General features: G+C 42.4%; 3 protein-coding genes across 4 annotated transcripts; all 3 read right to left on the bottom strand.

Moving 5' to 3' along the window:
• Positions 1–2091: 2091 nt before the first annotated feature.
• slc30a1a (solute carrier family 30 member 1a) lies at positions 2092–7539 on the bottom strand. 2 transcript variants are annotated; one of them, XM_049756465.2, is made up of 3 exons: positions 7454–7539; positions 6646–7120; positions 2092–5919 (listed from the first exon to the last, which is right to left on the bottom strand). In XM_049756465.2, the coding sequence occupies exons 2-3, from the start codon at positions 7085–7087 to the stop codon at positions 5048–5050; spliced, it is 1314 nt and encodes a 437-aa protein (XP_049612422.1). In that variant the 5' UTR covers positions 7088–7120; positions 7454–7539; the 3' UTR covers positions 2092–5047. The 2 variants fall into 2 exon arrangements, with proteins under 2 accessions (XP_049612422.1, XP_049612421.1); XM_049756464.2 differs by having other exon boundaries at positions 6646–7536.
• Positions 7540–8205: 666 nt separating this feature from the next.
• nek2 (NIMA-related kinase 2) lies at positions 8206–11129 on the bottom strand. The gene is made up of 9 exons (XM_049756466.2): positions 10922–11129; positions 10472–10689; positions 10077–10317; positions 9914–9996; positions 9717–9843; positions 9413–9641; positions 9195–9249; positions 9028–9083; positions 8206–8808 (listed from the first exon to the last, which is right to left on the bottom strand). Exons 1-9 carry the CDS (start codon positions 11063–11065, stop codon positions 8633–8635), a joined length of 1329 nt encoding a protein of 442 aa, XP_049612423.1. The 5' UTR covers positions 11066–11129; the 3' UTR covers positions 8206–8632.
• Positions 11130–12398: 1269 nt separating this feature from the next.
• lpgat1 (lysophosphatidylglycerol acyltransferase 1) lies at positions 12399–27197 on the bottom strand. Its single transcript, XM_049756469.2, has 8 exons — positions 26639–27197; positions 25566–25818; positions 22595–22713; positions 21628–21723; positions 20174–20453; positions 18698–18824; positions 14806–14912; positions 12399–14561 (listed from the first exon to the last, which is right to left on the bottom strand). Exons 1-8 carry the CDS (start codon positions 26669–26671, stop codon positions 14410–14412), a joined length of 1167 nt encoding a protein of 388 aa, XP_049612426.1. The 5' UTR covers positions 26672–27197; the 3' UTR covers positions 12399–14409.
• Positions 27198–27260: the final 63 nt, after the last annotated feature.

Genomic DNA, 27260 nt, shown 5'->3' with positions numbered 1-27260 from the left:
AGAAAGGAGTGAAATTTGATGAACTGAAAAATTAATATGATGCAAACGAGATACTCGTGTGCGATAACTCAAAGCTTCCGCTAGAGGACAGAGCTTCCACATATTTGTACTGAAACGAGAACTTTGATACTTTTCAAAATTCAGGTAGCTTTTATGGAATTAGACGGGGGCGAAAAAGGCGTGTCAACTTTCGACTATGAAAAGAAACAGTACGAGCTCGGCCAGAAAGTGGAGAGTGAAAAAAGGAATGTGTGAACAGGCACGGACTTCTCCTTATCTGTCTTGTTAAATCATCAAACCTTGCTCATTTGTTATTTCACAATACTTGCTGCCGCTATGTTTCATAATGACAGGCATGCTTCTTTTGAACGACGGGGTTAATACAGAAGGAAGTTCTGGCTAGTCACGAGCACAGAGGGAAAAAAAAAACACTAATGTGCTGACGCCACTTTTCACTGGTCAGTTTCCCCTTTTTGTGTAGAAAAGCCCCATAAGCACTCTGTACCGAGGCTTCAGTCTGCCATTCCGACACTCATAGTTCAATTGTCACAAAGCTCAACAGCACAAATGGTCAGAATATGCAATGTAAAAATGCATTGACAAGCATCACAATCCCATCCCATTTGGGAGGATGCAGACTATATCACTTTGGAATATGATCATTGCCGACAATGTTTAACTTTTCGTCTGTCTTTTCTAAGGATGCTGCTCACCTGACTGATAACAGCTCCTGTGTGCCACCACGTGCCCATAAATCCCCCTTTTTATCTTTACTGTACGCAGACGAATTGGTCACAAGGATGGGAAGGGAGCTGCTTTCATCATCCATCATTCTTTCTTGCCATCCTTAAAGTGTGTTATTTGTGGGTAATTAATTTTTGCTGGTTGGAACCACTTAGCCCTGTGATCAAAAAGTCTGATCATTAGAAGGGAGAAATTAGTCTACACTTTTTTCATTCAGAACTCTGGCAACCATATTTGAATCTTTGCACACTGACCACTGTGACACAACGACTTCCCTATGAGCTTATCTTATCTTACTCATAGCTTTAAAAAAAAAAAAAAGCATTTTCTGTGCGAAGGGTCAAAGTTTCAAAGGTACATTTTCAAACAGAACAATTTGATTTGGGTTAATCAAAAACAATTTTCCTTATTCAAATAAGTTTTTGTTGCACCCCCTAAGGAACCATCTAACAAATTGTGGGGCTACAAAAATAATATTCCGCAAACATGGTGGACAAGCACACCGTTTCTTTTTGTCCACTAAATGACAGGTCATCCCCATCCTCATTATCATTGTCATGATGGTGGTGGTCAGCAGAGTTAACATTCCAGCCGGTTTATATAGGCTACCCCACTTGACTGAAAGCTCTTTAGTGGAGGCAACTGAGCTGCCATGTGGCCAGATTAAAAAAAAAAAAAAACCTCAAGAGTGTGGGAGAGGTCTTGGTTGTCATCTTTTTAAATCCACAATCCCACAAATCCAAATTATCATCTCTTCATTCTAAATGCCTTTTATAAGAATCCACGAGTACCCTTCAGCCACAACTTCAATAAAGATGGAAATAAAATAATAAACTGCACTATTCCTAAAATACAGTTGTTCCTCAAATTGTAGTCTCTACTCTGATAGCTGTCACGTTAGTCATGGTGTGCATCATTTGTTTAAACAAATAACCTTTTAAATAGATCTTCTCATAATCTGCAGATGACAACATAAATATCTTCTGGCCACGACACAAGGAAATGAGTGCCTTGCTCAAGGGCAACTCAACAATACAGTGCTTACTAGTTAGCATGACAAGCATTGCTGTTTACACTGCATGTGTGCTTTCAAACAGGACATATTAGGACTGGGGAAACCTTGTATCAGAAATAATTCAACTAACTTTTTTATATATCAATGAGTTAATTATTCATTTGAAGCTTTGTGGAGTTACCAGGCAACCATAGAGTCTCCAAGTTCATGGTTCCATCAGGAGGGGCATTCAGCGTCACTGGTGTCATGTCTGTCAGGATTTACTTTACAATCACTGACCCTTGACCCCTTGACTCTGAAGTCGAATCAATTGAATGAAAACACAGACAGCATGCTGACTCGCTTTTTAATGTTGCACACGTACACAATAGCTCGCAGGCAAGGGGCAAAGAACACCTGGTGTGAACAGAGAGCACGCACAAAGCGGCGTTCGACATGAAACAGCATCACAGCAGCACGCTGGAATGTTGGGGAAAGCCTTGTGTGCATGTTGCCTTTGCAATGCACCCCCACCTCTTATGTAAGACCCCGCCCATCACATGGTCAGCAGGCACAGCGGACATTGACAAACAGCTGCAGTTTCTAGCATGGGCATTATGTGTGGAAATAATACACGGGGATATAATAGTACATTCACAAAGTTTTGTTTTGACTTTTGCGGCCAAGTTGATATGGTGCCATGCATTGTGTTTGACAGTCGAAACACAAAGAACCGTACATTGTAAGAAATACTGTGTAGCAAAATGAGGAAAAAAAAAACCTACACACTAAAAAAAAAAAAAATATGTACACTGTAAGAAATAAGGGGTTGCAAAATGAGGTTTACTGAGAAATAATGAAAGCAAAAGATACTCTTCCTCGGAGCTGGTGAATAAACATGGCGAATCGTGTCACCCTTGATGGGTGCTAAAAAAATGGCACAGAGTTAATTTAACAGAGACTTGTTTGTGTGCCTTGCTCTTTGGATTCTTGAGTCCTCCATCAAAGCAGATCTTTTTAAAAATAAGAAATTTACAAACATCTTCTTTTACATTCTTGCCAATGTTCTGATGGATGTAAATACTAAACCAGAAATAGAATCATGAGTTTGTGGATTTTCTCCACCTTCAAATGTGAAATAATGTTCTATTGATTAATAAAGGAAAGGAAATTTTATTTATTAAAAAAAATCTGATTCCAGTGATTGATCAATCAACGGGTAATTGATTATTAAAATAATGCTTGGTTGCTGGCCTAATCAATTACATGCATTTCAATAAAGACAACGAATTCTTGGGCCCGTATACAAAAGAGCAAGAGACAGCAACTGTACCAAACAGCAATATATTTTTGTCTCAAGATGACACAATGGACAGCAACTGTAGATAACATATCAAAAAACATCAGCTGACATTTCATATCTAAAAAACAAAACAAAAACAAATCTAACTTAAGTTTTCACATTACTGTGCCCAGACACAGTGTAAAAGTGACTGCACATTGTAAAAAAATGAAAACATCAAAATACTTCCCAGCACATTTGTTGACATTGCATATACATAGAATCAGGAGTGGAATTCTCAATTGCACCTTGTTAAGTGACAAACTGTAGAGTGATGTCTTTCTTTTTTTTTTCTTTTCATTCCCTCAACAATTTAAAGGCCACGAGAAGGACTTCGGTCCAAAGCAGTGGACAGACAAACTGCATGGATGAGTCACTCTGACAGTGATTTGTATGCTTGGGAGAAGAGTTGTGGCACGATGCAACATTGAAGCTCTTGAGTTTGGACAGAACACAACCAAAGAACAACTGGCCGTCACGGGGAGCCGACTGGCGACATTGCGTGGCTCGTCTCCGAGCAACGAGATGCATTAAATCCTGAATGACTGCAGCCGTGTCGTTGCGGTTTACATCGGATACACTCAGTGCTTTTGCCAGTGAGTGCAAGGCAGGCTGAGGGAGATGTTCATCCATCTTCTTATCCCAAAAAAAAGGCCAAAAATTCTAACTCACGGCATAGATGGGCCAAAGAGAGCAGAAGCAGCACGTACACTGCAGGCGTGTCAAACTCCAGTCCTCGGGGGCCGCAGTCCTACATGGTTTCCAAGTTTCCTTCATTAAACACACCTGATTCAATTAATCAGGATCATTAACAGGCTCCTGCAGAACGTGAGGATGGACTGATCATTTGGATCAGGTGTGTTTGGTGAGGGGAAACTTGGGGAAACATGCTGGAATGCGGTCTCCAAGGACTGGAATTTGACACCTCTGATCTACAGAGAGAAATAGATTATTTCTAATAACTTAAATACTTCATTAAACAATACAATACTCCATTTTTAGGGGTTAGCGGATTCAGAGAATACACGCATAAAGATTCACAGGCTGAAATGAGTATGACATTTTGAGGTTCTGAAGAGAAATTTTGGCACAGCAACACCATGGGATGGATGACGTTCCAAAGACAGTGAACCCTGACATGCCACCAGTGACTATAAGAATCAGTGTATCAATCAGTCTTTTCATTTTAATTTACAAGTAAAAAAAGTAACTCATTATTTTGGTGTCTTTAAATCTGACAAAAAAAAATGACTGACTTTTCGTACTTATATTTTTGGCTTAGAAATTGAAAAATGGGCCATAGTGCGGAGTTTGGTTTTAATATTTGATTGGTTGTGTTTAAGTAACTCGGGAATTCGGTAACAAGCATTGCAAATAACGTTAGACACAGAAGACGTGCTTTTACTAGTCAGAACCAGTTTGTGAACTTTGGACAAATATTACAAGCATCAGTTTTATTTTCACCAAATCACATCAAAATAAATCAAAATATAGCATGCTTATTTGGTTGTGATCAAATTCAATGTGTATATGTGATACTACGATGGTGACAGTTAAGAGATTTTCAGTCATTATGGCCCTTTGAGGGAAACCGTAAGTACGACATCATTCCGAAACTAGTGTGCCGATGTACATTTTGTGTTAACAGATTTTCCTGACTAATTGTGGCAAATAACAAGAAAACGTATCTTTATGGATATTTGTTACCAAACATTCTGCTCAATTATTATTAAAATCAAACTCAATCATTTGGCCCATTTTTCAGTTTCTATTATGGAAAATCAGGCAACCCTTTGGTTTTGATTTAAAAACAAAAGAAGTAATCAGATACTTTTTTGAAACTCATACCCAGATTGAGGGGGCTTGTGACGAAAAAACTTAGGTTGAAAAATTGCATGCTCGCTGGTAATGCTGGAGCCAATTTTCCCATATTGAACAACAGCAGTTGATCCAGCTTCCAGTTTCTCTCACAGAGACGACTCCACCTCCGACGTGATGATGACCTCCGGCTGCACCAGTGGCAGGGCGGCCGGCTCCGGGCTCTCGCCGATGACCCTGAGGTCACCAGCTGTTTTCTTGTCAATGGCGGGGTTCTGCTTGTCGCTGGCACCGCAGCACAGCTTGGGGGCGCACTGAGTCCGGCAGGAAAGCTCACACAAGGAGTCCTGGGACTCAGAACTGAATGTGACAAACTCGGGCTGGATGGTGGTGGCATGGATGCCCTCGTTGTGGAAAAAGTCCTTGATGCGCTTGGCCACCTCCATGTAGGATGTGGGATCATGGCACTTGATGTGCGCCGTGGCAATGATGCGGCTGCCCGCCAGTTGCCACACGTGCAGCTCATGGATGGCCAGGACTCCGTCGAGGTTGAGCAGGCGCTCGTTGAGGCGGTGGATGTTGATCTGCTTAGGGACCGTCTGCAGCAGGATGAGGGCCGACTCCTTGAGCAGTGGGTAGGTGGTGTACAGCAGGATACACACCATGATGAGGCAGAGTGCGGGGTCCAGGTAGAGCACCCAGCAGGGGCCCGCCATCTTGGTACTGGGCGTGGCGGGGCCCCCTATGAGATCCACCAGCGTGTGGTTGCCATGGTAGTGGTCGGTGGCGTGGCTCTTGATACATGGGTTGACGCAGAGCTCGTCTTTGTTGCAGGGCTGCCACACGAAGATGAAAATGAGAGCGTTGATCACGACGATGACGGAGCCCAGGGCGTCACCAAGCACGTGGAGGAAGACGCCGCGCATGTTGAGCTGCGAGGATGCATTGTGGTCGTGATCTATGTCCTCATACTGAGCGCCGCCGTTGATCTGCATCTCTGCGCTCTCTTTAGGGCTCATGTCTGCAGACCGAGAAAATAAAATGTATTTGTCTGAGAATTTTTTTGGGCTCAGTTGCCTAAACAAGTGACAACAATAATTTTGATACAATTAACAGAGTTTAAATCCCAGTCTTGACTGTTTAAAGTTGAATTTAAATATACTACTCATTTCACAATGAGCAAAATTCAATCATTGATTAGGGTGTGTGCACAAGGTAAGAAACTGTTTTCCTCAATCCCTGACACAATGGCGGCTCGTTCATCAGTGGCTAATGGTGTGCTTTTGGTCGTTGACTCCACAATTACGCTGATGTACGTTCCAGTTAGTGCTACCAGGGGCATGGAGGAGGGGTTTGAGCAGTCTCCGTTTATTGAAACTGTCAAGGCCAAACAGTGTGCATGTGGGGGAGAAACCTGGTCCTTGGGAATGGCTTTAAATTCAGTGTCTAAACAAGTGAGAGAGACACATGCCTAGAAACCAAAAGATGTACAGTTATCATGTGACCGCTTGCTTCTGTATAGGCTACTAGAAAATGGATTGTACTGTGATGCAATATGGACTGCTGACTATGGAGATAGTGTGGAGAAGGCTGCCTTGGGGAAAGGGTGGGGGTCAACTTAAGGGTGGAGAATTTATGGCTCGTGGGCCAATTAATTCATCTCACTGTAATCTAAGTGCCATTAGTGCTGTAGTAACAAACAATAAATCAAACAAAACAAAAAAAAAAAGTCTGCACCCACGCTTACCGGTTTGACAGGCGTCCGTGGAGCTGCTGTGGTTCCCCACCAAAATGTTGGTTTCCCCTGGAGTCCCGTTGCCGGCCCGGTGAGACTTTGCGCCTTTGCTCTTCTTTCCCCCGTGCGAGTGTCCGTGTCCTCCGCTGGCGTGGTCGTGGAACAAGCAGAGCCCAAACAGGTTGACCACCAGTCCCGCGAATCCCACGCCAGCGAGCACCTGCGGCTGCTCGATCTCGCGGGCCTCGGTGAAGCGCTCGATCGCCTCCAGCACGATGGTGCAGCACAGCGCCGTGAGGAAAACGGCATTGACCAGCGCCCCCATCACCTCGGCCCGGATCCAGCCGAACGTGTTCTTGTCGGTCGCTTGGGTCTTCTCGGCGAAGCGCACCGCGACCAGAGCTACGATCAGAGCGATGACGTCCGACAGCATGTGAAAGGAGTCGGACAGCATCGAGAGGGATGCGGTGATCCGGCTCACCACCACCTCCACGATGAAAAAGGCGAACGTCAGCAAGAGCATGCATAGCAGCCGGACTCGATTAGGCGCACAAGCCATTTTCCAGTCGATGTTATAGAAGGTGTGGTGGGGTGTATGTGTGTGTGTGTGTGGGGGGGGGGTAAACCTAGCTCACTCCGGCTAGCTAGCTAGTATGGACGCCGAGCTGACAACTCGAGCTAACTGTCTCCCAGAGAGACAATACGATTACCCCACACTACACTCACTCTACAGTTACCCCGTAACGTCAGCGGCACTTCAACTGGAAGAAATTCATCGGAAAAATAGTGACTTGGCAAACACCATAATGTCGACGCTCACCCTAGCTCCAGTTTGCAGACGAGCTGAAACTTTGCACCCGAGCCGGTAAACTTTCCACACGGAACACTAGAAGAACCCGGGAAAGAGCACGCCCTGTGCGAGTTCCTATTGAACGAGAGGACAAAAGGTCCAAGCCGATTGGTTAGATGTCGTTCCACTCTAAAGTGGGCGGGACAGAGTAACCGGGCAACGGTGGTTGCTACGCAAGCCACACGAGCGTTGTTTCGCGATGATTGACATGTGCATTGTCGTATTAGGCTTGAGAGGACCAATAAAAAAAAAACACTATATAAAATAACGTTGACTACAGGAAGTTGCTCTATAAACATTGCTTACTGGAATATGTACGTATGCTACACCTTTGACGTGGATAACGTGAGTTCTTGGTGATGACTGACACGAATATGTTCGTCGTTCCCAAGCTTCAAGTAACAACTGTTGGTGCAGGCGTGTCTTCCCCCCTAAATGTTTATTTTTCATTTACACTCCACACATTCTCAAGGGAGAAATTAAGGGATAGGTTCTTGTTACGTGCCGGATAACGATCGGGGGCACTCCTGGTGCAAAACATTTTATTTTTCCGAAATCCCAATAACTCAAATGTGATATCTCAGTACTATCAACTGTGATGTCGAAATTCAATTTGTTTTGACGATGGTTCTAATTACCAATTTTCCATTATTTAAAGACAATCCAAAAATAAATCTACACGGTATAACGATGGTGGTAATCAGAAGTCGACAGACAATATGTGGCATAGTCAGACATTGATTTTAATGGACTATTGTGGTAAACGAGTGACCTCTTGTGGTAGATTGGGTACTTGAAAAAGAGTATTTGGTTTGGTAAAACAGTACGTTTTTGTTCATCTGTACTACCTGGTTGTTGTATTTAGGCTAGGCTGTCTAAATTTCCAGAATGAACCAAATTTCCTGCATATGCCCCTTTGGTCAAAGACAATCATATTCATGCCAATTATAACCTAAATGTATTCAAACCTTTAGTTTGGCCTTTGTTGTAGTATTTTGAACCTATAATAATGACAACCTTCTTCAATACAAAATCTTGTCGATAAAACAAGCACGGCACTTTATAAATAGCACATACACACAAGCTTAATTTAAGTTAAGTAGACCCAACACTTAAAATATTTACAATTTTACGGTCACACGACGACTGTCAGATGCGCATGCGGAGGATCTGATAGGCTTTTTCGAAATCCGTCAGGGTTTGAGCATGCTGACTGACCATGTCGTATCGTGGCGCCATTGTTACAGAGTGATCCAGCTGACGGTTTTCCTTGTTGTCGCCTACAAAATGAAACTTCTTGCCAGGGGAGTACTGCTCCCAGACACCTATGGGAGCAAAAAGAGTATTTTTAATGCATTCCTGTGTCCAGGGACAAGATAAGGTAAGTCCTGTGACATGCTTTTGAAATTTTGACAAAAATCTTTATTGACACAATTATCAATTTATCTTTACCACTCAACCAATTCAAAACAAAAAAAGGTAAACAGACAATATTTCCAAGCTGAGCTTGTGTATCTCTAGAGGTCTTCATCGGGTTCGCGTACCTATGCTCTGCTCCCTCTGATGCGCCGCAGGGAAATTCTTCAAAAAATACTCCGCTCTGTAACAAAAACCCGAAAATCAGAACAGTGAAAGAGATGTACTCAGCCATGCTGCCAGGTCATATTGTCATTAATGCTACTTTTTTTTTCTTCTTCTTTTCAAAAAGTACCTTAATAGTTTCTCGTCTGCGAGGCTTTCACGTAAACACATCTCTTGTTCCCGTCCTAAAAAACAAATGCAAATTAGAAACCGTACATTATAAATGCTTGCAATTGCTGTGTTGCCATGTTACAACACTTGAAATATATATGATCCAAAACAAAATCTGATGGCGACCCGTAAGTAAAGCTCAGGTAAATTCTAAATAGGAGGAAAAAAAACCCTCACGCTCCAGCATCTCTTCACGTTCTTTAAGTGCCTTTTCCCGCTCTTTCAAGGCCTGCTCTCGGAGCCTGAGCTCTGCGACAGAAGGTGTTACATCTGTGGGCTTTTTGGAAGCAACGCCGGAGCCCGCCAACTGCCTCCGAAGTTGCCGCGCTTTCCTCCGCTCTTCGCCGACTGCTTCGGCCAGAAGGCTGCTCTGGAGGATGGATTCCACAGATGGCCTCAGATAGTCCTGGTGAAAAAAAAACAACAGACAGCAACATTAATGACACACCGGGGGGCGGGGAATATTCATATTATTTCTAACCTTCAAGTTGAGCATTGTCTTGAGTAGGGTATTTATTTCTTCTGAGTATCGATACGGGATTCTGTTGAACTTGCCCTCTCGAATCTTGACGGCCAACTCTTTTTGATTGTAGGCAGTAAAAGGGGGCCTGTAAAGAAAGATTTGTGCGCCTCAGTAAACTAAGCTATCCGTGAGGCAATGCGCTCGAGCAAACTTACCTAAGGGCACACAGCTCATACAGCAAACAACCCAGTGACCAGATATCCGACTTTTCATTGTAATACATCTGGTTCATTTGCTCCTGAAAGACAAACGTTGCATCAATCCGTTCAAAATCTTTAGGGATCGGAACTACAGCATTCACAATTTATGAAAACTCACAGGAGACATGTAGTAAGGCGTTCCAACAAACGTCTGGGCAAAGCTGGCTTCGTGGTTGAGGATCCGGGCCAGGCCAAAGTCACCCAGCTTCACGTTCTGTTTGACGTCCAGGAAGATGTTGGCTGGTTTCAAGTCTCGGTGAAGGACGGTGGGCCTGTCGTCATCCCGCTTGTGACACTCCTTCAGCGCTAACATGAGCTGTGCTGCGACACGCAGGATGAACTTTTCTTCTAAATAATGTCTGAGGAAACAGAAAAAGAGTCAAACCTTAAAAGTTGTGGTTGCCATGCAGATTTTTTTTTTTTTAAGTACTATTGAGATATCAGAGCTCTTTGGTATCACTGTTTTTGTTTGTCAGCATTCGTAAAAACGTGTTGTGAGGGTTAAAAAGTCACCTTTCCCTGATGCATCGGGCAATGAGGCTTGCCAGGTCTCCACCCTCGCAGTACTCCATGATGATGCACAGCGTGGTGTTGGTGCGGTCGACAATGCGGTCGTAGTATCTCACTATATTGGGATGCTTCAGCCCTCTTAGGAGGTTCACCTCTGACACCAGCATCTGCTTCTCGCTCTCGGACATTGTGCCATAATTCACCTCCTTCCAGACCAGAACCTTGGGTTCAACAACAGTAAGAGAAAAATAGCAATACAGGGGACTTAAAAATGAGAAACGCCAAGAACCAGGCTGAATTAAAAATCTAATTCTTCATTAATTTTCAAATTTGAAAGAGAAAGTTAACAAACATTTGGAGATACAAACTGCCTATTGTAATTATGGGCATTTCAAGGTTACGAATACAATACAATATTTTAATAGTTTAAAAAAAATGCCAATGGTTCCTCACCTTTCCGTCAGATTTCCGTTTTATTTTCTGACATCGTCCATAAGAACCGGACCCAATGGTGTGTAGCACCTCGTAGTCATACATGCTAGACGGCATCTTGTTTTTGTTGAAGTGATGTCTAATATGCAGCAAGTTTGTGTGCATACGGTTGCAGTTAAGGAAACGGAAAACTCTTTGATGTTTTGAATAGCGTAATAGCGTATATCCATTGTGATTGGTCTACATATTGAAGACGAGAAGCCTTAATTGGTTAGGGATCGGATGGGCGTGGCAACGTTGCCAAGGATACTGTTGTGAGCAAGACCCGCGAAAATAGAGCGGTAAGCGCACTAGATCTCCACTAGAGAACGCCAAATATTCCCATAGACCAAGACAGCATTTAAACGTTGGGCAATGGGAGTACAGTACAGAAATGTAAATACGAGGCAACTATCTACGTTCAACATGTCTTGTTTGCACAAGACATTTTTTGCACAACGAATTATGACATTTTAAGCACACATGCATTTTTGTGTGATTTTTGTGATTATGGATGCAATAATTACTTTCCAAAAGTTATCTACATACATCTATGTTTTTATTTATTAAATATATTTAATCATTTATGCACGAGGAAATTTATACATAATGGCCATGTTGATATTTTGCAGTGTTTTCATATCGTATGAACATTGTTGTCATATACCAAATGATAGCCAAGCCATTTTAACCTGCCCACCAAGTCAGTGACTTTTTTTCCCATCAAGTGGAACAAGTCAAGTCAGTTCTTTTTGCCGCTTCAATTACACTTTCTCAAATGATTCATTTGCTCCCCTGGAGGGCCGCTACAGCCAAAACTGACACCACGGGAAGGCAGAGCATACAGGGATCTGTCAGTCTGGCTCTGCAAAGGTCACTCCTGCAGAGCTGGATGGCCGTGGGATGTCATGCCATAGTATAGTTGTAGTTGTGGGAATACAGGCTGCTGGGTCAAGATGAAAACATGTATCTTAAAAAACAGACATCTTCACTGATGACAGACAACGGTCTAGTGGGAGTTGATACTGCCCTTCTTCATTACGTTTTGTAGACAATAACCATGAAAAATTGATGATTTTTAAAAATAAAACGTCTACTTGTGTGACTATATGTGATCATAATATCAAGTACTGCCTTCCATATTTTACCTCAATACTGACATTGAAACCATACCACAGCAAAAACCCAAAACATGCCTGCTTGTTTATCATCAACTGGAACATTTCAAGGTGACTGACACGTGGGAGCCAAAACAACCGAAAGGCTTTCATAGACATCCTGCCATCCTATTCTCTTGATACTATATAGGGGGGTGGGCGTCCTGAAGGCTGCAAAATTCAGCCTAGTTTCACTGCAGCATTTTGACATCTTCTATGAGGGGTAAAGGGATGTTTTATTACTTGCTGCCACAAGGTTTTTCCCTGGTTAAAAGAGCATAAAGGACAAGCAGAGCACAGACTTTACGATCTTTGATGTTTTATTCCAGCACAAGTTTTTTTTGTGTTGGCTGTGTAACTAGGAATTGAAAGGAGAAGTACAAAATGGGGAATTACAGACAGTTCTAGTATCATTTGTTTTAATCCCTATTGTGTTTATTTCCTAAAACCACAGCTAGGAAAACATCACTTTCCCTGCCTTCTTTGGAAACACGGAACACGGTTGAAAAAAAAATATCGGATAAGGACCAATGAATGACAGATTTGAAAATGTTTTACCTTTTAAGTTAGGTATTTTGTTTTGTATTTAACACAGTTTTTACCAAAAGTGACAAAGAATGCGGGCCGGCAACCAATAAAATGTATATTATTAATGCCAACAACAAATACCACACCTCTAGATTTTTTTTTTTTTTTTTTTTTTTAATCAAATGACTTTCAGAACTAAATAACATTTTTCAGCTCAACCCTTTTGGAACAATTGGTCCTAACAAATCTTTTTTTCCCTTAGGAAAACACCATAACTGGGAAATGTAGTCTTTTTAGACAGGGTTTCCCCAAAATGATGTTTGTGTCCATTTTATTTGGGTTTCCGATTGTCAAAGTAATTTATGTAAGTTTCAAATAAAATATAAAGTCCTCCATTTCTTGGCAATTGGTGCTTGTTGTAATAGATAATTAATGATACATTTTCATGTCCATTTTAGTAAAGGAACAAAATTCAAGGCTTGAGCTAACGTTTTGGGAAACTCTGTCCCAAGGTATTGGCAAAAGCTTAGAACAAAAAGATGGTTTAACATTGGATCGTCACGACCAAATGTGTTCGGGATGACACAAGGCTTGGATAGCATTGCCAATAACGTCTTGCTTGGAAACAGGAAAATAAAATTAAAATCACAACTGTGTACCAATGAGAAGTACACACAAAATTATATTTTGTTTAAAAAATAAAATTAAAATAAAACTTGACTTATTCACAGACAGGTGACGGACATTGCTTTTCGAGGTTTGTTATGTACAGAGGATTTTGTGTTTTTAAAATGAAATATTTTATGAATTGTTTCCACCTTCTGACATCACACAGTAACAACACATAAAGCACATTATTCAAGGGGTAAAAGTTCATTAAAAAATAAGGGAGGGGGCACCCACACATTATCACTTCTTCCTACTGTATGAATGGCTGCACTTCTTAAAGCCAAAGTGAACAGTCATATATATTTTTCTCTCACCCATTCAGCACAAACAATTATGTTCCCTTGTGTTTGTGGACATGAGCATATGGCTTAAATAAATGTAAAACTATACCGCGCGATAAAAGGGTGGAAACAAAAAAAAGTCTAGCTTTCTCAGTCCATCTTTTTTGAGATGATGCACATAGTTATGAACAAAAGACAAATTGCTTTTCAAGTGATCTGTACGTTTCCACTAAGGTTTGACACCATTTAACTTGGAGCGGGTTCGCCAGTGTAAACAGTCCAGATGACAAAAAAAAGATAAATGTGCTGGCTGTCGTGGAGATGTGCAGGCTAAAAAGAAATGGAAAAAAAAACATATATAGGCAGCTACCATTCAGGAAGATATCCTGGGACAGGGAGCAGTTTGGATCTTTAGTGCAATGTGGGCTGAGGTGGGTGAGGAGCAGAGCGTCCACGCGGCTGCTTCGAGACGTCCACTGCGCGTCAGAAAGAGGGCAGGCTAAAAGGTGGACTTGATGCTTGTATTCTCACAGTATTCACAGACGCACATGTCCAAACACACTTCATGAAACTACAGCAGTTCTTTGTCCTGAGCCTCTTGAATGTGCGGGCCTATGTGTAAACAACATGAGAGCCATGATGTGAAAGATCATGTGTCGTGTCGGGCCTGTAATTCTGTTTGTCTACACGTCGTATACATATATATATATATATATTTTTTTTTTAGTGCCCCCCAGTCTTTAGTCCCGCCGCGTGAATCGCAAAGGTACAGTCATCCATCGCATGACACCGGCGAATCACGAGGTGCTTCTTCCTGCTCACCTCGTCGGCGTACTCAAAACATACCGCAGTAGAGGTGCCGCAAGAGGCTGTACCACATGTAGCCGGAGACGAAGGCAAATGACTGGATGGCGCACAGCCACACGGGGTCCAGTGTCATTTGCCGAGAGATCGCTTCTTTCTGGCCCTCTGGAGTCGGGAACGTTCCTGTTGAGAAGGAGACGAGGAATGTGAAAGGTGATGGATTCCTAGTGGCAATCATGGCTACTAGTTAGCACTGCTAGTCAAGTTCACGCTACATACGCTCACTTCCAAGATATGAGCTGTATCAAAACAACACAGGAATCAATGTGGATGGTTATGACGAGTCTTAGATTGCAGTGAAGCGATAGATTGAAGTGCAGCAAATGTTGTGAAAAGTACTATAGAAATTAATCAAAAGCACACAAACCTGTGTCGTAGAAGTGGGCCAGTAAGTCCTCTTTCTCCACAAACCTCTGATACAGCCAGTCTGTCAGAGCCTGCTCCTCTACAGGAACTTCTTTAATTGGGTACATCCTGAAAGAAGACACAAAAGAAATGTGTGAACAGATCCGGCGAAGAACTTGCATGTCAGCAACAGCCTGAAGCCCATTTTAAATGACAGTCGATAAAACGCTGTCTGTATGTATTTACAGTAGCTTGGACTAGAAAACTCATTAGCAGAGTGCCCTCTCCTCACATGAGCGAGTTCAAGTGTTTTTTTCACATTCAAAGTCTACCCACACGGGGGCCTCAGTGGGCTGCGTTCACGCGTCCCCTGGTCACCTTCAAATGGAGGTTACGACTCCTCCCTCAGAGGAGCATTTCCTTTGCACTCAGTGTTACTTTAATATTCCTGACCATTTAAAAGGACATCTGTGGAGAGGATCTGGAGGAAGAAGGCAATGGGCCATAGCGTATTGATTCCATTTAACATGTATTGATTGGTTAAACCATTAGTACTGGGGGACCAAGTCTTATTATACTGCAGGTAACAAAGAATTGGTGGATATATTGGACTGCATATTATTATTATGCAAGTTGTGCTAAGGTCAGATGTTAATCATTGCACTTGTGTTCACCCAAATAATGACGGGGTAAATCCAAAAGTGTTTGCTCTTCCATATATCTATTGGCTTTCCATTTTGCTTCTTTACATTTTCTTATTCTAAAGAGATTGCTTTAATTCCCAACTGGGCAAGGAAGCTAATTAAATTTGGACCGTGTCAGGGAAAAGCTGCCCACTTTTACAGGAAAAAGACAATCATTATTTAGGGACTCTTCAGTCTCGTGGGGAAATTGAGAGGGAAAAAATTTTCTGCAATGTCATAAATGGCGAACGTAGAGATTAGCAATTGGACGATGGTGACCAAAAAGTCTCGTGTCCTGCTTCTCTGTCTCCATTTTTCTTGTTAAGATAAGGACCCCCCTACACTACCCTCATGTGAGCCTATGAGGCTCCAAATCGCATCATTGTTATTCTTTTTCTCAGTCCTTCTGTGGACAGTGAATCAGTCTTACTACTGTTTGTAGTAAAATGACATATTATTTTTGTAAACCTTAAGAAAAATTGGAAACCTGAATAACACACCAAATTACTTGGCCTTTTAAGACTAACCAGCCCTGCCATCATAAGGAAGAAGTTGAGGGACAGTCGTAGGAGTTCACTTGATCATTGCTCCATTAACTGTTCAATTTGTTTCCGCTCTAGCTTAAGGCTGTCTACGTTCCAGGAAATGATTTGGTCAGAAACAATGGACGTGACAAATGTAAAAGGCTTGGCCGAAGGAAACAGATGAGTGAACTACCAACACGTTGATATTCAAGAGCTTTCTGTCACACTAAGGATGCATTGACACTGCACAAGTTAAAATACTAGTTATTCCTTCTTCACTGTGTGTGTGTGTGTGTGTGTGTGTGTGTGTGTCTACGGAGCAAGATCACTTTATCACTGTGATCAGTTGTATCTGAACTGATGTGTGGGGGGATAAAGTTAATGAGTGTCTAGGCCGGGTGCCTCTTATCAGTGCAGAGGTCATGAGTAAAGAACTATCACGTCATTGTCACAGGTGATCATGAACTTTATGCTAAGCTGACAGATAGTCGAGCAGTAAACACTGAATAATTCGAGTACATTTGGAGACACATTTGAATGTCTATTTCTGATGACTGTTTCACTAGGCTTTGAACCAATGACCAAATCGATGCTGAGAAAGATGAACAAAATCCTGTGCTGGGAAAGCGGGGAAAAAAAAAAAAACTCCATGAAGGATCTCATTATTATACTCAAAGGTGTGACGAATTGATTGTGGAAGCCCTCAAGCCAAGCCAATCCAAGTAGGAAATGTGATGTGTTCCACGTACTAGCCCCGTAGCTCAGCTGTTTTGTGGGAGGAAGAAAAATCCAAAGATAGCTTGAGAAAGCAGTACAAGTGCAAGCTCAACAATTCAGACGTGCGACCCGTGTCTTGTCATAGACACCTTGCAGCTCCTGCCAAGAGTAGCTTTCATTAAAGCAGACAGTAGAGCATTAAACAAGAAAAATGAGCCAGTACAAAAAAAAGCAACATCTTCAACACCTACCACTGCCCTCACTCTGCCTCTGTACACCCACCTAACTCTCTCAAGTGACATTCAGTAGTCTTAGGATCTGTAAAACTGGTCTTATATGGCGAAAAGGCACAAGAAAAAGGCTGGGTGGATGGGATTAAAAAAAAATGCAGAGCACAGATTCATCTAGAATGCTACACAATGCTCAGCTGCCTGTTGAGAGGCTTGGTCCCGGTAATCTGATATCAGGCAAAAAACACACACACAGAAACAGGCTGGAATAGGTGGATTCAAGACCTCTTGCCTCACCACAACCAAGATGGAATGATTACAGCACTAATTATGATCCATTGATGATTCTACACTATACCAATAATCTCATCATGTCACCAGGGAAACTGATATCAAGCATTCTGTGTCTCATTCGACAAAAGGCACCTGGACAAGTGGTGGAGTGTTGATGTAATAATGGAAGGAAGCTATAAAATAGAAGGATGGCAAGAAGAACAATGTTCCACCCACTTGTGACACGAGTGAGATGTTTATGATGGAAATGCAAATCGTTTGAATCCTACTCTAAATGTGTTGAAACCCACATGCTTGGACAAATAAAAATAAGAAGCCCCCACAGCAAGTGGGTGATTTACTTGGCAGGGCAACCGCTCAGAACAGACAGTGACTAAGGTCTTCCCTGTTGCTTTTTTTCCTGATAAGACCAATTCCTAGCTCTTCTTCTCATCAATGCATAACATTCCTCCTTTTCGGTTTCAATTTAATGTTTATCTTGTCATTAAAACATACTTTTGTTGAAGTACACCCTGTTTAAAGAAGTCATCAAGACTGCGCACACTCAATATTTACCGTTAGAACAATTCAGCCTGTGGTCAGACCTAATTGCCTAAACCGAGCACATCTGAATACTCTTCTTAATAAAAATGTGTTGTTCTGAAGTACATCATAGTACTCACTCCCTCTGTGTTTATCTGAACAGCGGGCACATTATTCTTCTCGTCTGTGCACCTGTACCAGCCTGGATCTTGATCACTGACGTGTGTGCGCACAAGTTTAACAGCTGTGCCGCTAGTTAGGGTGCCTGTCTGCAGAACCGTTTACTATGCAAAAGAAGGGGACTGTTTTACTGTTTGGTTAGATTGTCTCAAAATTGTGATATCTCTGACAATTTATAACAGACACAATGAGCCCTTTGCTTTAGTCCAAGTTGGTGAATGACCAGACAAAAAAAAAACTCCGGAGACAGATCATCAAGGCAAGTTCAATAAATCACATTTTGTTCAATTACACCCTGCAGAGTGAAGTGTTCACAGCATCCCGAGGGTCATCATGACTTCCAGCAACTGCCGCTTGACCCTGAATGCATCCCTCATAAGATACTACATAGATGCTGTGTACAGTAAAAAGACATTTATCTTGACCGGAGTCTTGCAACGAAGCTAATCCAGATGCACCTTTATCGTATAATTAAGTGAAAGGATAACTACACAAGGAGGGGAGAGATCAGAGGACAGTGGTGCATTAAGTCATCTAATAACTTCTTCAGCTCTGGTGCGTTCCGCTGACTCACTAAGTATGAAAGCAAGTTGGTGGGGACTTCCTTCTGTACTCTTGAGCTATCAGTGAGTGGATTCTTAAATTCTCCCTCGATAGAAGTAAACATCATAGGAGAGTGACAATATCAGTCTCAAAGTCTATGTACCAAATTGAGGAGTGTCAGTCGCTGCAACTTTGCTGATCTGCTTTTATTTCACCCTTACCTGTAGTGAACATGGGTGACTGTTGCCGACCTGTAGCCAAAAATCCACGTCTGGATGTCCATGGGTCTGGCTTTGGGATAAGCTATGGTCACATCTATCACCCACTGCAGCCCTTTGCGCTTTTTACCTAGAACAGAGTAGACACCAAAATGATAATGCCAAGCAGAACGTGAAAAAGGATAATAGGGGTGAATTGTCTATCTGCTTTGAATTTTTAATTTTTTTTTTATAATAAATAATTGGCTATGAAATGACATCTAATTCAATGGCCAAGCCAGTATTAGTGAACTGTATACAAACTTGTGTTGACTGAGCATATTTGTCTGCAAATTAGCAAGGTGAACCAAAAACCATGGCACACGTTACCGGCTCATTCATACCACAGAATAAGTCACAGCATGGGTAATTGGATCCCAAGCTTTGTCCAAGCACGCAAAGAGGAAGCCACACTCTCATGTGTGCAGCGGGCCAAAGTACGAGGCTTTGAGCCAACGTATTGCTACAGTGACAAACCACACTGTAATAAAAGGCAGAGGTGCGTCCTTCAGCATACACTGCCAGGGGGACAAATGCAGCACCTTGGTCGGAACTACAACGTGACAGTAGACTCAACATCACCCAGAGGCACGCTTGTGATTGGTTAACTCATATGGTTTATCATAAACCGTTTCGAGTCATGAACTTTGCCGGGGTGCTTGCTATCTATTCACCAACATGTACACCTTATCAGTGTTTAAGCCAAGGAGACACTTAATGGCCGTTAGACAGCGGCACGCATAGTATTTACATCAAATCTGGTTTTCTGCAAGTCGCCCATTTGTCTCGGAGTGAGTCAGCAAAATGTGGGTACCTCTGCAGAGCATCATGGATGGTCGGGGTGAGATGGCGCTTGCATAAGCTAACACACGTAGAGGACACAGGGACAGAGTACACTTTGGGGTATTTGTTTTTTTTTTTCCCCTGCCCTATGTTTAAAAGCCATTAGCAAGATTCAAGTGGAAGGACAAAGCCTCTCTGCACCAACCTGCTTGCAGCGTCGAGAGAAAGTGGCAGAGAGAACATGTGCAGGCTGCACACGGGGCCAATTAAGCGGTACAGCGTGTTTTGACACTCTTGTCTTGATAAACTCACAGTGGTTTGCATCAAGCACCGAGCCTGCCTTTAGAGCACGCAGCTGAGCCACATTTTCAACAATGCTGGCCAAAACATCCTCGGGACTAAAACTACAACAAATCACCCTTCAACTGGATTACTTTATGCATTCGTGTTGGTTTTGCTTTTGTGTGTTAATGTTTTCTAAGGTCATACAAATTTAACGGTTTAGTCAAATGTTTCAGCTCAGTAAGCATCCAAATACAAATGACAACTACAACTGTTTTTTTAAATTTTTTCGATTTAAATAAATGCAACCATTTGCACGAGGTTGCTTCGATCTGAAACCTGGGCGGCGTTTTTGCACATGTACGTGTTAGTTACCGGTCTGGTTGGGTGTCCCGCTCTCATTGCCCACACTGCCATTTTCATGCTGGGCTGACAAAGTTTTCAGGATGACCTGGGTGGCACCGAGGCGAGGCAGCGTGACGTGGGTCAGATGGGGTAGAGAATGCTTTTTGGCAAACAACTGGCTGGTTTCCCTCCGCTTGCGCAGGAAGCCACCCTCGGGGAATAGTACGATCCACTTCCTGTCACGACTATGGTAATATTTGTCTAAGTGTTCCTTCAAGTAGACCAGCTGCTTGTCTCGGTGGGCTTTACCCTGAAGGGAATAAAGACATGCCTTGACAACACTTACAAGCAAACACTAATAAGTTGCTGGCAGCACGACTGTCGAGCACTCTGATAAGTAATACTGTCACGCCACGGGTGTGAAAAGAATGACATTAGGGACATTAGCGATGACATGGAGGGAGGTTGAGATGATTGATCTCCAGTAAAGTTCAGTTGGTCAAAAGCCAATTTAAATGCATCAGCGGCATACGGGCTTTTGGCGGGGTTATAAACTTGCGTGGCACACCAATCATAGAAGAAATCACTGCATCGTTTATGTGTCTGGGTTGGGGGAAATATAAAGTCCACCCATATTGGAGGATAAATTGACACTAGAGGCAGGTGTGCAATACAATCAAAAATGTTTATACCAATACAGAATAATTATTCTTAAAAATCACATGAAATTAACAGACTTTTTTCTGGGATCTTTTCTCCATTTATTTATAAAATAGGCCACACCGTTTTACCCTTTCACTGACTGGGATATCATTTCATAGCCAGTGTACAGTACGTACAGTATGTGATATTTCTTAGCACCACGCTAATGTGTTTAAAATTGGATCTTGTTCCATGTGCAGCCTACTGCTGCTGTGCACATGGTGGCGAGATATGTCAGCTCCGCCCCATGAACAGCAGATGCTTGCCTGGCTGTCGCTGCGTGAGGTATTTTGGGGAATGCACACTAGAATGCCAGAAGGGATCAAAGAAATGACTAAGACCAGTCAGGCTTGTATGTGGCTCAAGGTGAATCGGCCTTGACAGGTGCTCTACGAGGAATTCTGAGGCAGAAATTTGCTGGGCACTCAAGTAAAATGATTAAAAGCAGATGAATGCTGACTGGCGATAAGAATAAATCAATGAAGCCTTAAAACAACATGCGTCATATTCCAGGAATTCAGGGAGGATAGCATTCACAGTATATTCCCAGTGGGTGTCCTCGTGAAGGCTGGTCAAAGCAGCCTGCTCTGCCCCACAACAAAGGGTTAGTCTGACCTAGCAGGGCTGAGCGGCACACAACCCCCCAGACTCCACACACTACTGTCCATAGTAGCTGATCTTCACAGAGAATGCCACAGCCTTCAGAAGACTAAATGTGTGTAAGCCTTCCAGCGGGGACAGGAGTGATGATTTAATATTTCACATGATGTGATAGTTCTTACCTGTCTGATGAAGAAGTCACCGTGTATAAGGGACACTAGGCCAAAGTTTGTGTATTTGAACACATGGTCCATCAACCACATCATTTTTCGTACCACCTGGAAAGGAAAACAAACTTACTTTTTGAACCGTAGCATACTGTTAATATAGTTGTCGTTGCAATAATGTAAACAACCCTACAACACTTTGAACAGTTTATCAGTGTGATAATGTAAATATATTCTGCAAGTCCTACTTAATGTGAAGTTATCAGTTGCTGATTTACTACTGATATATGATATTCCAGATATCATTCATACGTGTAACAGTACTTCTCAGGTGTTATCTTCTTCCTTATCATTTCTTGTGTAATATACAGAGAAACTCTTGCTAGGTCAGAAATGTATATCTTGTTTCCACCGGACCCTTTGTACTTAAGTTCTTATTTTATGATGCAATCTTGTGATAATAAGTGTTCTGCTCTCTGCTCGCTTAATTGCTCATCAGAGATTAATATTTTTCTCCTGCATTTTTTCTAATAGTTGACTCCATTTTGCCACTTGCTGTCAACTGAAAATTACATCACAGATCCCTGTATAAGCCAGTGTTTAAAAACTTTTTGTTTGCATTTTTGCTGCCATTCAGCAAAACAGGCAACCCATTAGAGGCACACCCCTGAGAAAACAATGCTGTTAGAAAAACACATTGTGTAAATAGGCTACATACAGTATTGACATTTAAGGTCAGAGCCGTTCTGAGGGATGTGGCCTCATCTCAAGGCTATTTCGTTTTCCTGTGTTTTGGCCATGTGTAACCAGAGTTTAGAGAGGGGGAAAATAAACCTATTGGAAAGGTGAGTGGCCGCATTGTAGGACCTAGTTAATGTGACTCTTAATTCTATTTTCAGAATAATTTCAAACATTCTGAAGCCACTTTATTCGAGCCCAACATTATAATCATACAGGTTGCAGACAATGTCTGTAGTCTTACCATGCCCTTGTCTTGGAGGCACATCATAAGGGTGCATACATCTCCCGTGGATTGATGGTTGACAATGACCATGGCTTCATCTTCAGAAATGGGCCGCACATCATCGCCCCACTCGGTGACTACAAAGCAAATGAGATACACTTCATATAAAGACTTCAGCTCGCATTCTTTATATGGGCCACATGGACTGCAAGCAAGCGTAGCCTAGAACTGGAATAAGAAAATGACAAATAACTACAGCTCCATATCAACCTTGATTAGTTGATGAAGTCGCTGGAATATGTTTTTCTAATCAATTGAAACTATTAAAAACAGGGATTTCGTGTGTACATAGTAGATTTGTTAGTTGTCATAGATTAAACAATTCTCATATGCAAAAAGCCGTGTCAACAATCGATTAGTAAGACTTGATCAGAAAAGCAAAGTACAGAACCAGCAGCACTACCTTTTGTTGTCAAAGTGCTAAAAATAATATAAAGAAAAATATAGCCGCAAGCTTTTTTTCCCGCAGGCCAAATGGCACGCTGCACACGAGCACCCGGCTACCAAGAGAATAATACACAGCCATTATTAACTTGGAACTGTGTTCCCTTGAGACAGACAAAGCTCTTTCAGCATGACAATAACCAGCATGAACTAGCACCTGATTGAGGAAATCTAAAGTGGTCTTTGGTCCTTGTGTCCTGATTTACATTGTTGAGGATCTATTCAGAGCATACGCGTTATTTTATAAGCCAATTGCCAGTGTGATTGTTGACAGCAAATACAAGAGCTTAAACAAAAAGGGGAAATGTGGCTCATGTTTGACGAGGGTCGGAAACAATAGTTCTCCCGGAGAACACGTGGAACCCTTAGCAATTGAAAGTACACTTGAGCAGCTCAGTATATAAACCGAAAACCATGGAGATCTGCTACAAGCCCGAGGGTGAAAAGATTCAGCTGAGCTTCTGTCATGTGCGGGGAATCCCCACAGTCATGGGAGGGTCAGCTCAAATTGTGTGATGTACATGTTGCAGTAGTCAGGCTTCTGCAATCCATTTCCCCTCTAAAAGCAGAAGGTAAAATTTGGAAACAAGTTCCTAAATAAATAAATAAATAAAATTTAAAAAAGTTCACTTTTTGCACCTCAAAACGATTCTCCTGAGAAAATAGTTTTGAGATGTCACTTGAGGAAAATATGACATCCGCGACACTACGTGTGTGTGCGCCCTGAAGGCAATGTCATTTCAGAAGGAGCACGCTCTCCTGCTCGCCCATGTCCCCATTGGCGCCGGAGACGAGCATTAACAATATCACAGAGATGGGTCATCTGTCAGATAGAAATACATTAGGGAAATTGTCTTTGAGAGTCGACACAGTTAGCATAGCAGGACAACCATGCTACGGCATTCAATGAAAGCCACCCCTGCAAGCGCTCCTCCTTCTCTCAAGGCAGAGGAAAAATTGGCCACTGACCCTCTTAATTAATCTCTCGTCACCCCCGTTGCGACTCGACCGGCAAGCTACAGAATGAGGGCCAAGTAGTCAATGATATTCACATCTTTGGAGCCTCGCGAGCGACATAAATCCTTCTACATAAATACACATTTTCTAAATAAAACAGAAACATACATGCAGAGTAAATAAAGGACCCTTATATTCGTTATTCCAACGGCGCCTGAGATATTCTACGAAAGACAGAATTAAATTGTGTGAGATATGTTTTCTGCCCTGATTAAAGCAGTGCTGCGGCCATATGACTTGGTAATGTGACCCCTGCCCCAATTAACACATTTTTATTCAGCTACATGAAACATTCAGACACACCCACTTATTATATTTGGACATCAATTATAGGTATTATTTTTTGGCTCCAATATTCCCCTCTACAAAGGCCTGACAAAATGATAATACAGGTAACTTGGACGAAATAGGAGGGCTATCCGCAGGTGATGATTTAATACCATATTAATAACCACGTGCAGCAAACACTGTATAATGAGGACCACGTCAATCAAGTGCGGTCTGCCTGTGCCCACACAGTCCACAAAATAGGTCTGTGCCAAGTAACCGACAACACGTGCGTGGGTGCTGCATGACTGCACATTGGCATTAACAAATGACGAGCGGTTCACGTTCATTTTTCACACGCAAATTTTTGCCAGGCCAAGTGCTACATCCTCGTTGATGGGCCCCGTTTGTGGAAGACAGCAAAGGCCACAAAACTCAATTTCAAATCCATTCTTACCCAACAAACCTCGAGAGCATTCACTTCTCTTACAACATTGCTCACAGGGTGTGGTGAGCAATGTTTACCTCTGGGGCTGCTCCTTTTGCAAATGTAGCATCATGAACTCATCGCAAACAGACTCAACCATGTTTTTAATGATCAAATGTCACAGTCATCTGATCACTTACCATGACTGTGTTACAACCACAGTGTAGACTGCGACCCTCCTCAGTTTGACAATCTGCAGGTATGCAAATGTTGCAAAACACAATACCAGGTAGGCTGACAATTCACAAATGCATTATTGATCAGTACACCTTGTTACTCCCTATGAACGCCACTTACAATTAGTAAGCATTTTGGTCACAGCCGCCGTGCAACCAAACCATTGACTGCATGAATCACTTGCAAGATTCAACCCAGTAGTTGTCAGAAATAATACAAACGGACCCTGGTGATTTTTTTCCCCCCGCTCTCATATTACACAGCAATTGCTTTCATTGTTGGTTAGAGTAACAATTAAGAGACTTCCTATGGCTTCTAGTGCCTCAAGTAGTGCTTTTGTTATTATATGTTCATGTAGAAGTAAGAAAAATGCAAGAATCACATATGAACAGACAGTACGAGTGGGATCAATACTTGGTATCTGTATCGGTGACTACTCAATGATTAAGTACAGTCTGGAAAAAAAGTGGTATCAAACATCCCTATAGTTTTTGAGTTACATGACAGTTCAAAATTATGTGTTCAAAAGCATGTTACCTGTATAGCCTGCGATCCAGCCCCACGACGACACCATGGCCAGCAGCCATTTAAACATGACACCCTCGAGGTGCCAGAACGTGGAGCTGTGCCATATTCTCACGGGCTGCAGCACCAGCAGGTACAGGCAGTAGGATGGGATGGCTACACAGTTGTTAATGAACATAAACACAAAACGGAACACAGCCTTCAGAAGAGTCCAGCAAAGTTTGCCGGCACTGTCCAACAGCTGGGCCATCGTGATCCACACCGTCTGGAATAAATGCACGACAAATTCCTGTTTAAATTTGGTTAATTTCACAATTTCGCAAAAATTTATCCAATTGGTAAGTCCCCATTTGGACTTGTCATGTTTGTTTAGGAATTACTGACCAATCTAAAGTGTTGAAAAATGACTTGTTCTTTTGCATTTACTGAAAACTACAATGCCTCTATATATTTTCAGCATTTGTTGCTGCATGTTCATATTTAGAATTTAAATAATTTTGCGAAACTTCTATGCAGGGCTAGACTCGCACATACACAAAAAAATCATGCAAAATAGGCCCTGACATTTTGACATCTTTGTTCAAAATTATTGACTTGTAGTCTGGTCAATTAAAGTTAAAAAACGTGATAAAGTGACGTCATAACGTTAATAATGTTCTTTTGCGTTATTTCTACTTTTAGTCGTTTTGTAAACTGGCCCATTAGAAATAGATAAGTTTCAGTAGAAATGCAGATATAGTAGTGAAGTGACCGTCATAAATGAGAATAATTTAAGTCTGTGTGTCTTCAAGCAAGTTGCCTTGGCGCCACTGTGATGCGTGAAAAGATTGGACCATAAAAGGACTTCATGACAAGCTAGCTAGCAGTGTGGGCTGTGCTAGCAAAGAGGAGGAATATTAGCAGAAAGAAACCAGCGAGTGTAAATGCGTTACTACATAACATACACATTCAAAAGAAAGCGCAGATACTTGACTGGACATTAAGTGGGAGCGCAACGGCTGAGCCAATGCGCAATAGTGTAACTGCACTTCCAGGATGTAGTCAGATCCTGATTTAGACTTGACGTCTAGTAGGTCGTTACTTACCGAAGTAATGTCACAGAGGCATCCAAACAGCATTAAAGATGTAGCAAAAAGCGAGTGTGTTGAAAAAAAGAGAACGCCGTCATGTGGAGAAAAAACCTAAACCAATAAGTTAACACATTTTCCAGCAGATATGGTCCGTGTTTTGGTCAAAACGAGGGACATCGTTCAATTTGGTCTGATGGAGTCGGAACAAACAGCAATCACAGCCATCGAGGCGACGTTATCCAGGGCTGCTCGGGGGGTCGAGTGAATCCCGGCGGGTACCGTTAGCCAGCTAGCTCGCTAGCTAGCTAGCAAGGAGCTCCACTTGAGCGCGGTTGGCTCCATCGCAGTCAGACACCGGGCTGATAATTCCACGGATGCATCATCACCATCATGGTCGTATGGTTTAAGATCTCTATCGAGATCCTGTCTTCCACGCACAATAGAAGAGTCGGGCGTCGGCGCAGCCGCGACAAGCGTTCAATTGTAAAGACATATAACAGTCAAATGGGTTCAACGGCGATGTTTCTCTTGCGGGCTGCCAGGACCCGTTATCTATCTGCTTTAAATCGAGATTCACACGGCAGTGAGTTGCACAGTGTACATGTAGATGACGGCGGAAAAGAGTCATATGCGTTCA

This window comes from Syngnathus scovelli, chromosome 20, assembly GCF_024217435.2.
Source record: "Syngnathus scovelli strain Florida chromosome 20, RoL_Ssco_1.2, whole genome shotgun sequence".
NCBI lineage: Eukaryota > Metazoa > Chordata > Actinopteri > Syngnathiformes > Syngnathidae > Syngnathus > Syngnathus scovelli.
Note: the sequence above shows the minus strand (reverse complement) of the source record. Positions and strands in the feature narration are given on the sequence as shown.

Bases quoted from the DNA above. Each gene is read 5' to 3' on its own strand.
- lpgat1 (XM_049756469.2), bottom strand. From the start codon at position 26,671: ATGCTGTTTGGATGCCTCTGTGACATTACTTCG. The intron at 20,454-21,627 runs GTAAGAACTATC...TATTCCCTTCAG, and splicing joins GTGACTTCTTCATCAGACAG to GGTAAAGCCCACCGAGACAA. The intron at 14,913-18,697 runs GTAAGGGTGAAA...GTCTTCTTTCAG, and splicing joins GTCACCCATGTTCACTACAG to GATGTACCCAATTAAAGAAG.
- slc30a1a (XM_049756464.2), bottom strand. From the start codon at position 7,192: ATGGCTTGTGCGCCTAATCGAGTCCGGCTGCTATGCATGCTCTTGCTG. The intron at 5,920-6,645 runs GTAAGCGTGGGT...CTCGGTCTGCAG, and splicing joins CACGGACGCCTGTCAAACCG to ACATGAGCCCTAAAGAGAGC.
- nek2 (XM_049756466.2), bottom strand. From the start codon at position 11,065: ATGCACACAAACTTGCTGCATATTAGACATCACTTCAACAAAAACAAG. The intron at 9,997-10,076 runs GTGAGTTTTCAT...TTTGTCTTTCAG, and splicing joins CGCCTTACTACATGTCTCCT to GAGCAAATGAACCAGATGTA. The intron at 8,809-9,027 runs GTACGCGAACCC...TTGCTCCCATAG, and splicing joins TCAGAGGGAGCAGAGCATAG to GTGTCTGGGAGCAGTACTCC.